We start from the raw sequence: 15,656 nt of genomic DNA, 5'->3' as shown, positions 1-15,656 counted from the left end.
AAAAATTGAATGGGTTAAGAAATACAGGCCACATCTGGAAGATGAAGCTCCAGGAGTATTAATCATGGTGGCCTAGCTGTGATTTCAGGCTCAGGAATCCTCTAACCTGTTGCTTTGTGGGAAGCTATGAAGGACTGCTAGGAAAACTAGCTTGGATTTCTTTGTTTTTCCTTCAACACTGTGACAGATTGCTCTGGATGCAAGATGACTGATTTTTGTTGTCCTGACCAGTGTGGAAGTTCATCTTCAGAGTAAACAAAAAACGTACTTGTTGCATGAACTCTTGTGATGCCTGAATGTTTGTTCTTTTCCTTTCTAGTTACACGTATCTAACTACTTTCCATAAAAGTGAAAACCATTTTGGTTGCTAAATCACTTTAAGTTTGTAAGGGCACCCGTGCACTTCAAATGGTTCATCTTGTGTCGGACTGGAGAGGACTTTTTTTTTTCTCACAGTGGATATTTTATGTGCGTGCAAGCTACTCGCCTTTTGTACCTTTCAGTAAAGGATTCTTGTATGCTTGAAAATCTTACAGCTGCTGTGATTGTAACTATGCAGAAGTTCCTCCTTTTTTAAAGTAGGATTTGTTGCTCCCTGACCGATAATAGTGAATTTGAGGGGGAAAAAAAAATAATTTTTTAATTAAAACAAACTTTAGTGAAGTGAACGAGTTTGTAGGGTGGGTTTTGGTTTGTTTTCTTTTACTTTTGAGGAACTTCACTAATAACTAATTATTCTTGAAAAATATCTGTCCCTGCAGTGTAAAATAGATGTGAGTTTTGGCTTTTAATTCTCAGGACTTTGTAATTGTCTTTATTTTGTTAATTTTAACAAGAGTCGAACTCCTGAAAATAATTCTGCTTTTGTGATCCAAATAAGAAATTGGAGAAAGACATAATTTATTTTGTCAGTAGGTTTTTCTCCTCCAAACAGTTTTTTGAATAGAAAAATTATGACTGACTAGCAGTTACTAATTGTGGCTTTTCTTGCTTTTGTTCTGTTTAGGGTGTTAAATACTTGGTGTCCCAGACTTTTCTTTTATCTTCCGTAACTTCAGTCTACTGGAGCCTAATAAATACTCATGGGCATTTTAGAACATGCATGCTGCTGAGCTGCCCTGGTATTATATATAGTTCTGCTGAAAGTGCATGGTCTGCTTCTGGGGAGGAAATGTGTTCTCAGCATTAGAAGAGAAAAACCTGAAATTGAAAGAGAATAGAAGAAAAATAAATTGTAACCCTAAATACTTCTATTCAAAATACTTATTTCTCCCTTAGTTTTGCTGTTTTCAAAGTTTTCCAGGGCATTGCTACAACAGTCAATGCTGTTGTTTTTGGATTTTGATTATATGGTTTCTCAGAAAGGTATGTGAAGTACTACAGGTAGGCTTTTTTCGGTAGCTCTGAGACCATGTGTTGAGACGATTGACAGAGGACCTGACTAGGTCCTTTATCTTGAAAAATAAGACATTGGTTACTCAGATAAGTGCTACTGCATTGCTAATAATGTTTCTGATTAGAAGTTGCACAAAACCAGAGAAGGAACTTTCAGTGAGGACCCTGTTATGCAGAGTATTTAATGTTATGTACTGATGTCTGTCTGTCCCTTTTAGATGGTTGTGAAAACTTTCATGGATATGGACCAGGACTCCGAAGAAGAAAAGGAGCTCTACCTAAATCTTGCTTTACATCTTGCTTCAGATTTTTTCCTCAAGCATCCTGATAAGGATGTACGTTTGTTGGTAGCATGTTGTCTTGCTGATATATTCAGAATTTATGCTCCTGAAGCTCCATACACTTCACCAGATAAACTAAAGGTAAATTGAATTAATTGCTCTTTTCACACCAGGTTTGAATGATTGGTATGATTGATTATAACTCTTTATTTCTGGTTCAGCATGAACAATTCAAAGTTTTAACTTGATTCTGAGGTAGGTGTGTTTGGTCACGTCAAATGTTCATTGGATAAAGTGATATATAGTACCTCTTTCAATAACTTGTAGACTTTTGGTTTTATATTGAAAGTAAATATTTTATTGAACTGCCATGGGGATTTGCAGATAGCAGTTTATTACTTCAGAAGTATTGACACACCTATATATTTTATCATAATATCTTGCAAGATAGCTGATTCCTTCAGTTGGAAAAATGCTTCTGCTGTTTATAATTAAACTGTGAAAAGATGATTACTGTATTTTTAAATGCTCTGTTGAAAGAAGGAAAAAGTATTTTTGTACAGAGGATGATGATTTCTCATGTGAATTGGAAAATTCTGCAATTACAAACATCACTGATCCCACTAGATGGAGATGGTTGATAGAGAAATGCCAGGTTTGAAAAGGCAGTACAGATCTGCCCCATTTATTCCAGAAAAAAAAAAATAAAATTAGGTTGTTTTGTTGTTTTCTTTTTACTTTTTCAAAATAGAAATCTTAACTTTCTTTCAAACTCTAAAAATTGAAACACTTCCCTTACACAGTCTGACTCTATAGTGATGAACCGAATCTTAGAGAAAATCTTGCAGACAAAAAATAATACTAAAAAATATGTACTACTTTGTTTTGGTTTGGTTTTTGTTTTTTCCACAGTAGGATAAAAAGATAGTTGTGGTGGAAGGCATATCTGTTATCGCTCAAGAAGAAATCGATCAATTTCTGATTTTGTGATTGCACCAGAAGGGCATCATATGTAGGGCAAACAGTATGGTTTCAACTGTAGCAAATCCTTTAGTACCAGACATACTGGAGAGACACCCAGGGATTTGTTAGATGTTTTTTTCTTTATTCTGAATTGTTGCACCTCTGATTACACAGTATCTTGTTACCTTACCTATTGATTACACCATCTCTTCAACTGGAGACAAACACTAACTTTCTCTGCTGTGCTATATTCTAAACCTAGTTTTGAGGCATCCTGATTTCTACCTCAGTTTTGAGTATATGTTTTCCTTTGCTTGTTAGGCTTAGAGTTTGTTGGTGTGTTTTCCCTCTCTTTCTGTGTTGGGCTAACATTATAATATTCTTCCATACTGAATTTCATCTATGAAATGCTACTAAGTTTCAAATTTTGCAGTATATCGTGTTGGAAGGTTTACACTCCTAATCTCAAACTTGCAGTTTAAGCATATTGCTACTTGGCCAAAGCTCTGAACAGACTAGGAACCTTCACTTTCAACATTGTTCTGTAATCTGTACAGATTTCAGAATTCAGTTTCTTGACTGGAATTTCTAAACCTATTTTGAGAAATAAATAAAGGACAAGCAATAGAGACCTTTGCCTGGGGCTACTGAGGTAGGTTTTTGCAAACCTGTTTCCTCTGAATACAGCTTTTGTGGTTGCAGGACAAGCTCTGATACAAATATCGAAGAGTTCCATCCACTTTATGACAAAGAGGTAAGAGGAAGAGTACTTCCTCTTGGGTTATGTCTTGGCACTATTTTAACCCAATATTTAATATTTTATCCATACTGCAGCTCTGAAGTCTCTTCTAGTATGTTTAGCACCAAAGTTAAAGATGGCAAAATTAAGTGCTAGAAAAGATAATTTCTTGAGAGAAGAAAACTTAGGGTTTTGCCCTTGCTTCAGACTCTTCATATCTCTTTGTAACTTGTGCATTGTGTGAGATGCTGAGAGAAGGGATCAGAATTTCAGATTTCTCTCTTGGGAGTATCCTCAGTATAAATCTTAACATTCCTTGCTGAGTGTTGTAAGCCCTTTCATAACAGGGATGGAAAATGCCACCAGTAGGCTAAAAGCAGAATTGGAGCAGGATTGCTCTTCTTGGATATGGCAGCGTTCAAGTCTTTCTCAGTCTAGGGAAAGCCTACAGCCCAAATCTAATTTTCGAGGTGGGGGGGGGGAGGAGGTGTAAGATACTCTAATCATGGGTATGTATCAGAGAAAATGACTTGGACAAATGGACTGTCTGCCTGACTCAGCTGAAATGGAGATGTATAAGGGTGTATATAGTTACAGAACTTTAACTATCTGAGTGTTTTGTGGTGAAAGCCACAGCTCTGATGCTTACTGAAATCATTATGTGGTTAACTGGTATCAAGACAACAGTACACAAACCCCATTCAGTGTTATTCATAAAGTTAAAGTATAAGCGCTTTTGTTTTTAGAGTCTGGGTTCTAATGTGGACTTGCTTTATGGAGTCTGATGTGAAACCATGTTGTCCACTTTGTTTTAAAGTGTTGCGATTTCTTAGCTGCACTCTTAAGTTTACTTTATCCCATGTTTTGCTTTCATAAATGCATGTTCAAATAGTATATTCCTTTCAAAAAAGATAAAAACTTTGAGTTGTATTACACAAGATACTAAAAATTAGTGGGTACTTTTGAGTTCAGTCTGTCTTACTTCCTTTAAAGGAGGAATAGGAAAATAAAATTGTGGGTAAATTATTACTTTTTTAAATGGTACCATTATTATTTGTGAAGCGTTGAGTTGCTAGACATTGTACATTTAGGCTATTCATTAATATACGTATTGATATATGATACAGTGATGAGTACTTTATAAAAGGAAAATTACTTTGGTCTCTAGGGTCTTTGAATTGCATTCAGTAAAAAGTGCTGTATATTGAGCTGCAGGATAAAAGGTAAAGATACTTTGTTAAATGAACTGATTGGTACTCATCTGTACAAGTAAAGTTTAACAGAATAATTATACCTAGGGCATGGAATATTCTCTTAGATGCTCCCTTTCTTCTTTATTTGAATCTTATCCTTCACTGAGACTCAGTTTGTATGTCTTGCTGAATTCATAGCATGTTCTGGTGTGCCAGTTTTTCAGATGGAAGGGCTGGTGGCCTGGTAGTGGTTGAGGCACTGTGTTTTAGGGGGGTGGGATTCTCCAGACTGACTTTTTCCACTCTCTAGTGGTTGAAGTCTCATAGATGCATCCTTTGAACTGTGTCTTTTGGTTTAGTCGGTGTACTCTGTAACTGAAGTGTGAACTAAACAGTGATTCTTCTGATCATCCTTATTTAAACTTCAAAGGCACAATCTTGATCCAAATTCAAACACCAGTGTATCTATATGAACAGTTTGCTTGCTGTGCTTTTTTGCTAAGAGATCATGTTGTGTGTAATCTATATTTTTTTTTTTTTTTTTACCTAGACCCATATTAAGTGCTCAGCTTAATTATTAAGGATTAATTTTGTAATTGTAGTGTTTAAAAAAAAAAAAAAGTAACCTCATTCTCATCTTCTGTCCATCTCATTCTTGTGAGAGTGAGGGGAAACGGTCCTTGGAAAATGTTATAGAAAAGCTTTCCAGACTATTTCTAGGATAGCGGGGTTTTTTCAGGGTTAACTGTAAAGCTTTCTTGTGTTTATTAAGACAATTCATAAATCAAATAAATTCCCAAAGATAGGCCTAGATTGTTAGATTGAAGTATTACAGATTCACTTGAGGTTGTAAACACTGTTTCTGGTGGTATGTACTTCTGAATCTTTTGATTCAATGTAGTACTTAGGAATTTCTAGCTGTTGATTATTTGAGTGTAAAAAGCATTTTAAAAAGACTTTCCTGTGTGGTTCCATTCTGTTCATAATTGACTATTTGTTCTTTATAACCTGCTTGAATTTATTCTGTGTGAGACTTGTTCTGAAGAAGTCTTCTGGTGCTGAAAGTTAATAAAAGAAGGAGGAGCAATTTGGTTTATTGGTTTTTGCAAAAGATGTGATCTTTGTCAGTAGCAGATGACTGAGAAATGCACAAGCAGTACAATGTAAAAGTATAATACTCTTTAAGAAAGCTGAAGTTTCCTACTGCTTTCTCCCCCTTCTGAAACCTATTGCAGTATAAAGTACTAGTGTAAAATTCATTGTCCTTCTGAATAATCTTTTGACTTCCACAGCATGTCAGCCAGTTGCAGCTCTGTTTTTGTCAAGTTGAGTGATTTTGTTTGGAAAAGAAAAACTTTTGCTTCCTTCAGAAAAAGAATATTTTCTCAACCGTTTAAAGAAATATGAAGCATTTTGAAATTACTCCTTGACATTCTCCAAGATGTTTTTGTAGATCATCTTTTGGACTGTGAAATAGTGTCTGTTGTTGCTGCATATTTTGTGGTAATGAATAATGCTAGTAATTGAAAAAGATAATTATTTTAATTTTGAAAGTTTCATTGCAGTTGATTAATTAACTGTAACCTTTTTCTTCTCAGGATATATTTATGTTCATAACAAGGCAGCTTAAAGGTTTAGAAGATACAAAAAGCCCCCAGTTTAATCGGTATTTTTATTTGCTTGAGGTAAGCTTCATAAGTTATTTCATAATAACTGTTAAATTATGTTTTCAGCTTAATTGTGTATTTACTTTTGTTTTTCTCTATTCAACACAGAACATAGCTTGGGTCAAATCTTATAACATATGCTTTGAATTAGAAGACAGCAATGAGATTTTTACACAGTTGTACAGAACGCTGTTTTCAGTAATAAAGTAAGTATTATCACCCCCAGTTATAATATATTACTGCATGGTTGAGGTCAGATGTTTCTAACCTGAGTGTTCAGTCTGTTGTGTGACTTGTGGCAGTAATGAGCTTAGTTTTGTAATTCAGTTTAACTAAAGGTAGAAATATAAACATGACAAGCTGTCAGTTTTGCAAGTTTCAGTTAAAAAAGACACTAGAAATAATCTTTTTTTCCAAAGAAACTTACTTTGATTGTCTTTTACTGCGTTTATTTTATTCTGTTCTTGAAATTGAATGATGTAACGTGCAATTACAGGGAATTCGAGAATTATTATTATTGTAGAAACTTGAGTTAGTAAGTAGTGGACACTGGAATGTACAGCTAAAGATTGTCCAGCCTGCCCCCTTGGTCAGACCAGGTCAACTAGAGCAGGTTGTCCAGGACTGTAGCCAGTTGTGTTATGAGCATCTCCAAGGACGGATACTACTACATGGCCTCTCTGGGCAACATTCTAGTGCTCAATCACCCATACATTTAAAAAATTTCTCTTTTTTTCCTGTTTAAATAATATGTCCTGTATTTCACCTTGTGCCCATTGCCTCTTGTCCTGTTAGTGGACAACAGTCTTGCCCCATCTTCTTTACTCCCAACATCAGGTATTTAAACATAATGATAAGTTCTTCCCGAAGCCATCTCTGGTTGAGGCTAAAAAAGTGTCAGCACTCTCAGCCTCATCTTGCATGAATGCTGCTTCAGTCCTTTAGTCATATTTGTGGCCTTTTGCCGGACTTACTCTGGGATGTTGAGTAAAAGGGAGGGATGTTGTAATACATTTTCTTTTCATGGTAGGGACAGATACAGTCCTCCTACTGTTTTGCTGCAGTAGTAAATGAAGAGGGTGTGAGATTCAGGAACAGTTTGGGAAGTGGTATATGCAGCTGAAAAACAAGTATTTTGACCTCTAAGAAAATTTGTGATTTGATTATTATATTCCTTGTTGTTTGGCATCACCGCAGGGAGTACGCTGTATGGAGATTGTACTTTATATATACAGTACACTAAGAATTTTGTTTTTAATTTCAGCAATGGTCATAACCAAAAAGTACACATGCACATGGTTGATCTAATGAGCTCTATCATTTGTGAGGGAGATACTGTGTCGCAGGAACTTTTGGATACAGTGTTAGTTAATCTAGTGCCAGCACATAAGGTAAGACAATAGTGGCTTAATTTTTTTTTTTGTAATTGTTACTTATTGGATGTATGTGTTCACATATTCACATTCCTTTGTGAGAATAGCTGTAGCAAACATAATCGTATTACTTGGATCTTCTTTTTTAGTAAACAAATGATTTTTAGTAGTAACAATTCAGTAGTTTCATTGCTTTGATTCACTTGCCATAAACCAAAGTATCAGTGGTCATAGTAATCTGAAAGCTTTAATGTCATGTGAATTTATACACTGTTATGTATGGTCAATATCATCAGAACTTTTATTAAAAGATACATATATTCTTTGGAAAGTTTTTAATTACTGTAGTGCTGTGTCAGCAGTTCAAACTAATGTGCTGCCCTAAGTGGGAGGGGAAGAAGTTTTGACTGCTGATTTGTAGTAGGCACAGTTATATTTCAGAAATGCTGACTTGGTGTTACTGAAAGCACATTGGTGTGTTTTTGATGCAGCCATAGAACTAAGTTCAGAAGTGGAGGTGCCTGAAGACCCAAGTAATGATTGCCTTTACTTAGTGAATAATGTTGTCTTAAACCCCCAAAACAGTGTCCAAAAGATGAACTGAGGAAAAACTTCAAACTGTGCCCGCGTTGTGACACTTAGATTTCCTTGCTGTTTAAACATTTGACTTCCTCATTGAGAAAACTAGCTGGATCCTACTGGAATCTTTTGGGCTATGGTGTAGGAGAAGACTTGTAAGTTGTGTATAACAAAGAAAAGGATTCTGGAATTATCTAGGAAATGTTAGCTGGGTTTTGGACAGTTCTGGCTGTCATCCGACAGCTTTTTTTTTTTTTTTTTTCTTAGTGCGTTCAGGAAGGGGCTAACTTGACTTTTAGAATTTAGAAATTACAGTAAAGTTCAGTGTGAGAATTTTGTGTCTTTGGAATGCCTTTTTTTTTTTTTTAACAGTAAGTTACCTGAAGAAACTGAGTTAATTTTTCATGACACACTCTCAAAAGTTTATAGCAAACAGTGCAGTATAGTGTGCTTTACCACTAGCCATCAATTTCAGTAAATAAACAGCACATAAATTATTTGTCTATTGATAATGAAAGATTAAATGCTTAGTATAGGTCTGTTTTTTTCCACTGGAAATGTTTTTACCTGTGTTCTTCAAGGATTCTAATACTTTTGTGCCAGAACCAGGATGAGATTTGTGTTGCTAAAATTTGGATTTATGAAGTAGTAAAGGTTTGGGATGCAACAAGCAAAAGCAAGACTACACAAAATAGTTTGTATTTTCTCAGTTGTTAAGTATCTTGTTTCATTGTGTTGCCTGTGTTCAACTTGATTTGACTGTGCTATTTTTGATTCATATTACTGACTGAACATGTTAACAGAATAAGGTTTTGCATTTTCTTCTAATCGGACTGGCTCTTTGGCTCTAAGGATGCTAGCTTATAGCTTACTTTCTAACTGAAATAGTTACTTCAGGCCATATTCTGCATACTTTTACCTTTGTTTTATTTTTTTTGACTATTTTCATACTAAAAGAAGCTTCTGATAGTTTTGTTTCATCTCAGTATTTTCTCATAGTGTTCATTTAAAATTTCAGAGCTTACATAGTCGTCTAACCACTTTCTGTGGCTACTGATGTCATGTTGGAAAAGTGTAATGAATTCAGAGTGAGAATTTTTCCACTCATGTCCATTGAGCACTAAACTACAAGGCGGTTAAGGATAATGTCCACCATAAAGCAGAACTGTGTCTTAATTGACCTAACTGTTCACCTGTACAGGCGAGGGAAATTCTAAAATCAACCTGGCTCAGCAAAAATGGCACAATGACAAGAGCTGTTGTAATGGTGAGTAGGGAATCCTTATCTAGCCAGATTCCTCAGGAACCAAAAGAATACATTTGATGGTGTAGAAACGTAGATCTGTTACTAGCTAAGATTTGAAAATGATCAGATTGAAAGATTGCTGTAGATAGGACAGCTTTGTTTGTAGCAAGTGACACCGGCAAGCGGTCTGTTTCTGATGCAGACCGAATGAAGGCTGTGTGTCTGAAGGAACGTGGAGTGCCCTTGTGAATTGAATGACTATATTCTAGAGAATAATGATAGAGCTAGTATGACTTTTGTTGTATAACAAGCTGTATTGGCTAACACTGGGTGGAAGACTCGAGGAGTTTAATCTCTGATTTATCAGAGGGGCAGTCTGCAAGTGAACAGAAGGTTCAAACAGCTTCTCTAGTTTTAGATCCTGGATGCGGAAGTCTGATAGCTGAAATTCATCATTAGATTGCACAAATTATGTGAATATATTTAAGAGTTGTAGTAACTAGTTGAGCAATTTAGAGAAGGTTAATTCAAAGTTGTTATCTCTTAAAACCAAGATCAATATTTTTCTGAAGAGGGATGCCACATGTGGTCACTGAGTCGTCCTGAGTAGTAAGTCTGACAAGCAATGGTGTTAGCAGAACAGCTGCAATGACTCAGGCAAAAGGAGCATGTACTGGGGGCATGATGTACAGTCAAACTTCTGTCTACCATAATTAGTAGTCACTGAAGTAGTCTGAGCTGCTCTAGCTCACTTGAATTTGTCATGCATCTCACTCGTCCAGAATAAAAGCCATATTGATGTAAACCTGAATGAACGTGGTTGATGCTAGTATTGCAGGTACAGTAGAGTACGCCCAGGCTTGTTTGAGTAGTACAGCAGGTATCAGGTAAATCAGTAAAACAGCAAACTTGACTATCTGCTCAACTCTTAATTTTTGTGATGTTCAATTACTTTTTCCCTTTTGTGGTTTCTCTTTTTTTATGAATTCTACTAAAATTCATTTGATAGGATTATATTAACAGGGAATGAAATATATAGTGAACTAACCCCAGAAAACCAGAAGCGAAGGAGAGGTAGTGAATATGAAAAGGCAAGAGATATTAATAGGTTTCTTTTCACTTTTAATTCTTTTCAGATTATTAACCCTTTATGGCAGCACCTGTAAACAATTTTGTTTGTGCGGTGTGTTAAAAAGCAAATTGTACTTTATTTCTTGAGTGTATTCCATTTTCAGCCTCAGGAGTACACCGAGGAATCCCACATAGCGTGCCCCACATGCTTTGCATGCTTATCTCTTCAAAAAAGTGATATTGACAATTGAATTCCAACTGTCTCTACCAGGAACTTGCTTAATAATTAGTGCTATCTATCCTGGCAACACTTCAGCTGTGCTTTTCCTTTATCAGCCTTCCTTAGAAGCTGGTTTCCCTCCCCCAGTAGAACTAGAGAATCTGTTAGAACTGTTTTGTCAAGTCCTCCTGGGTACAAATTCTGGTGCTTTGCCACTGATAATAAGAAACAAATTGAAAACCCTTTTCAAATGCCAAGAAAATAATATGTTAAATGTACATTGTTCTGTGGGGTTGGGTTTTTTTGTTTGTGGTTGATTGTTTTGGGGTTTGTTTTTTTTGTTGGGGTTTTTTTTCCTTAGAGAAAATTTGCTCTAGATACAGACTCAAATGTTTTATTTTACTACTAAATCTATGAAATTAAGGACTGGCTTGATGCTAGCAAGCTATCTGTTTTGAAGGAAAAAATAAGGGATATACTTTTGTTTTTTGTTACCTTTTCATTTATTTATTTTAAAAGGCTGAGTACGAATTATTTCACTCAGTTTCTTTGAGTTGTGTTAAATTGGACATTGAGAGTCAACTAGAGAAAAGTAACTGAAGAGAATCAGTCGATATGCATTTCCATCATGGCTAACCCCACTGTATTAGTACAACTGGCTTGGCTCTCTGGCAAACTGTCTTGGAGATCACTGTCTATAGATACATAAAAATATCTGTGCCATGCTTTCAGAGAAGCCTCCACTCCTTCTTGTATCTGCAGTAGCAGTTTGTCAGTCATTTTGGAGAACAGGTATGAAAAATGAGTTGGCAAAACTTAATGTTTTACAGAAGTGTAAAAAGCTTTAAATGCTAACAATATATACACAAAAATTGTGGTAGGAATTGAGACAAAGGAGAGAATTGAGGGTTGACAAAGATGGTCTGTCTTCAGATACTGTTTCTGGAGGCCTTCTAAGCATAGAAATTAATGTTAGTAATAGTAGTGTTCTCTCCTGTTTATTTTCTTGAAGAAGATCTGAGTTCTGCCATTTCATGGGTGGTTCTTTGATTTGTCCTTATCAATTGGTACTTATTTCTGCTTTTACCTTCAAAATGCAGTAATTACTAATGATTACTTTAAACAGTGTTGCCAGCTGATGGCTCAGTTTCTACCCAATTCAGGACTCTTAAAAGCTTATCCCTGCTGGGTGCTTGTGGGCTCTTAGAGGCATCCTGATTAAGGTTATTGTCCCCATCATGAGGGCTTTCTTAAAGCATTAGAAGATCTTGAAATACATCTTTTTTTTTTTTTTTTTTTTTTCCCTACATGTATGGAAAGATTGATGAGAGGGTAATGATGGAAGAGTTGAGATAAACACAGGGAGAAATTTGTAAAAATTGTTTATAAAATTTCTGCTTAAGGCAAAGTTTAAAGCTGTGGCTATTAAATTAGTCAGAAAGATAGGTTTGACGTTTTGTACAAGATCTTTGAGCCTATTTGATAATGGCCTGGGTTGCTCCTGGCTCAATTTTGAGTAAGGCAGTGGCAATTTTTCTTGTTTCTGCTTTTATCCTGAAACGGGAAAAGGGGAAGAAAACTTTCTTGTGTGCTTTTAAGACTACTTTGGTATTGTTATTTTCAGAAAGTTCAGTCTCTGGACATTTGAGGACTTTGACTATTGGCACAATTAAATCAAGTACGTAAGGCATGTAAAAAAGCTAACTTGCCTTAGCAGGCTGTGATCAAGTATGTATTTTTTAACTTTACAGCTTCTTTAGATAGAAGGAAATGTAATGTTGATATGTTACTCTGGGTTGCAAATGGATACTTATGGCATTTACCTTGGTAAACATTAAGGTTTTCAAATAAAGTGTGTGAGAGATACAAGCTGAAACTTTAATTAATGAGAATCAAAACAGATCTGCCTGTTGGAACTCTGCTGTGCTAGGTCTGTTGTTTGGACTTGTTTTATACATAAATCAGATCTTTCTCATGATCTAGAGTTCACTTTTACCCAGGTAAAAATTATTTTCTTTATTTTGGTGGAGGTGAGCTGTGCAAGTCAAGAGGGATCAGAGCAAGAATTGCAAGTGGCATGCGTTCCTTGTTAGGGATTTTTGTGCCATTTTATTTCCTGAACACTCACAATTCTAGCTAAATAACAGAAAACAAATGCTGCAGTCTTTTCTGGGACATGGAACAGCTGTACAAATTTGTAAAAAGGCTGCCAATGTTGGCCCTTGCATCTTGATTAGATAAAGGGAAGAGGAAATTACAGGATGTTAATGTTTTTATGTAAGCATTTGAGTATCTTTCTAGAATAGGAATTTATTCCCTTTTTGTAGTGGCTCTGGGTAAAATAGGTACTTCAGGTGTGAATCTTTGTAGTCTTTTGACTTCAGTCACCTGACTTCGTTCTATCAATAAGCAAGTCAAAGACTTCTGTTTTATATTAACAGAAAATGTTAATCTGTTCCTGCTGCTATCAAGAAGTCTCTAGTTCCTGTACAGTTTTTGAAATTGCAGACAGTACTCTCCATCTACGTGCAAATCTCATCTTTTCCATTTGGATAGCTACAAAGAACCGGGAATACACAGGCCAAGAAGTACCCTGGGTGTCCAATGTATCTTGTGTTTGTTTTTCATTATGCTGAAGGGATTCCTTTTATGTATGAGATGTTTTAAAAAACAACTACAAACTGCCCCTTTATACTGTTGTCTTGTGAATGGAATATGCTGAGTTTTTTAAATTGCAAAGACTAATAAAATTGGGAGGACTATATTTTTACAGAGACGTTTAGCTATAAAGACTATATGTATTTTTTTATATTGAAGACTTTCATTCTTCTATGTGTTAATCAAGTCTGCAGTGGGTGTCACAAGGGCTGAGTTGCATTTTCTTCTGAATTTTTGAAAAATAATTGTGATTAGACAATAGATGTAGCAACTGGAGCATGGAGAATGTGTGCAGGGAAAGGAAGGAAACAATGATAGAGTGATAACCCAAATAGACAAATGGAGGGATAGAAATGGAGGGGATGCTGAGAAAGTGGTGTGGGTTTTTATTTTGGTTTGTTAGTTTTGTTGGTTTGTATTTTCTTCTCATGAACTAAAATTCTGGGTATTTCTTTTTCTTTGCTATCTCAAAGAGACAGTATCTTTGCAAGATACCATGGAGAAGCTGTGATGGTGGTTCACAGGTAGCTGCTTGGTGCAAGGGCAGAATCAGACTTTCTACCACGGTCCTGTTCAGAGTCTTGCTTCTGTGGTGCCTGTAAATGCCTTGGTGTTGCTTTATATTGCTTTCCCGTTTTTCAGGGATGATAAGGAGAAACAGTAAAATGCAGGACCTGACTTCACTGAGTTTCAGGCTTAGATAAATAACAGAGAATTAAAAGTGAGCCCCAGTTTGCCAGGAAAGAGTTTTCTCAGTAATATTAGTGGAGGCTACAAAGCTTTCTTTGGAGTAGGCTTTTTTTTACTGTATTATCTTTACTACTGAAAGTATACAAAGAACTGTTCCTTCAATGGACTTACTAGTACACATTAGCTTTAAATTCTTGTATTTATTTTTAGGATTAATGTATGTGCTTAAAACTTCTGTTGCTTTTTTTTCCCCTCCAGAATTTAAACAAGCAAGCCTATGATTTGGCAAAGGCTTTACTAAAGAGGACAGCACAAGCAATTGAACCATACATTACTAATGTAAGTGAAGATTTGCAAACAAATATGGAAATCAATACATTTTTAACTGAGCTGTAATACAAAGTGAGTGAATTGCATATAGTCAAATAGGGCTGCTCTTTGAGAGAATTCTTGTATTAATGAAGCACTGTAACCTATCTCTTTGAGTTTAATTCTTCATGATATTGAAACTACTAAGCCTGTATTAATTTTGATTTCTGAAATGCAGTGGTTAGTCTACTTTCTGCTGCCTTGGGAGACCTTGCATTTCAGTCTTAATGTGACTGGAAGACCAATGGTACTTACATGCATTGTTCTGAAAAAAATACATAAACGCATTGTTCGTATGGCAAAATTATTTTTCTAGTGAGGAGATGAGACTATTTTAGAAGCTAAGAGAAGTGAGGATAGAGCAGAATTTTAATGCTGTTGTCACAGGAAAAGAAGAGGAAACAGAATCTAAGAATAGATATTAAGGAAGAAAACCAGCAAGTGGATTGAGGATTGTAGCCAAGTTGAGTCTAGATGTCATAGACATTGCAAGAGAAGAGGGATGAGAGGAAGTAAAGATCAGACAGGAGTAAAGATCAGGCAGAACTATGTTCTAACTTAGGTTGCACAATAGAAAAAAATATAGTACTTTTTTTAGAAGTAATTAAAAGGTTTTAGAAGTAGTTAAAGATTTAGCAGGTCTCGTGGCAGTTATCCAAAACCTCAGGAGCTTGAAAACAATAGAAAATTTTCAATGCATTTTACTGCTTGCAGACTTCTAATGCTTGTACTTGCAAAATGGGTACCTTCTAAGATTTAAAAAAAATCTTCCGTGAAAACTCTTCAAACCTGTTAGTTAAACCTGCTGTTTGGGAAGGTGTTGTTACATGGGAATGTGCTTACAATGTTGTTCAGCTGCAAGTTTAGATTACAAACTGGGTGGCGTTTTGTGCGTTTAAAAGAAGTCTGTACACTAAGAATCTTCCTCTTACGGAAAATATGTACGTGCAGTCTTCTGTTCCTGGTTTTCCACAAGTGGGAAATATTATGCTGTCTGGTGTCTTTGTTTTGAAAGTTGCTTGCTTTCTTAAAGTATATTAAAGGCACAGTAAGAATTATGGAATATACGTATTCCAGGCAACACTGTATACAGAAAAGGAAAACTTTTCTGCAAGACAGTGTGGACTCTTTAACTTCTAATGAAATGCACTTACTCATTATTTCTAATAATTATTGCTAGAAACTGTTGACTTTTCCTACTATATCACTTGT

At 35.6% G+C, this 15,656-nt stretch overlaps 1 protein-coding gene across 4 annotated transcripts in view; it reads left to right on the top strand.

The window, feature by feature from the left end:
- Nucleotides 1-15,656, top strand: part of PDS5B (PDS5 cohesin associated factor B) — a 117,191-nt gene that overhangs the window by 23,262 nt on the left and 78,273 nt on the right. For all 4 annotated transcript variants that reach the window (XR_010612436.1, XM_065678409.1, XM_065678407.1 and 1 more), the window contains exons 3-7: nt 1,614-1,817; nt 6,170-6,256; nt 6,347-6,444; nt 7,503-7,629; nt 14,334-14,414. Coding sequence is in view for 3 of the 4 variants with exons in the window: in XM_065678409.1 (XP_065534481.1) it covers nt 1,614-1,817; nt 6,170-6,256; nt 6,347-6,444; nt 7,503-7,629; nt 14,334-14,414 (597 nt within the window). In the remaining variant the exon portion in view is untranslated. The remainder of the gene's footprint in view (nt 1-1,613; nt 1,818-6,169; nt 6,257-6,346; nt 6,445-7,502; nt 7,630-14,333; nt 14,415-15,656) is intronic.

The sequence above is a fragment of the Lathamus discolor genome, chromosome 4 (genome assembly GCF_037157495.1).
Source record: "Lathamus discolor isolate bLatDis1 chromosome 4, bLatDis1.hap1, whole genome shotgun sequence".
NCBI lineage: Eukaryota > Metazoa > Chordata > Aves > Psittaciformes > Psittacidae > Lathamus > Lathamus discolor.
Note: the sequence above shows the minus strand (reverse complement) of the source record. Positions and strands in the feature narration are given on the sequence as shown.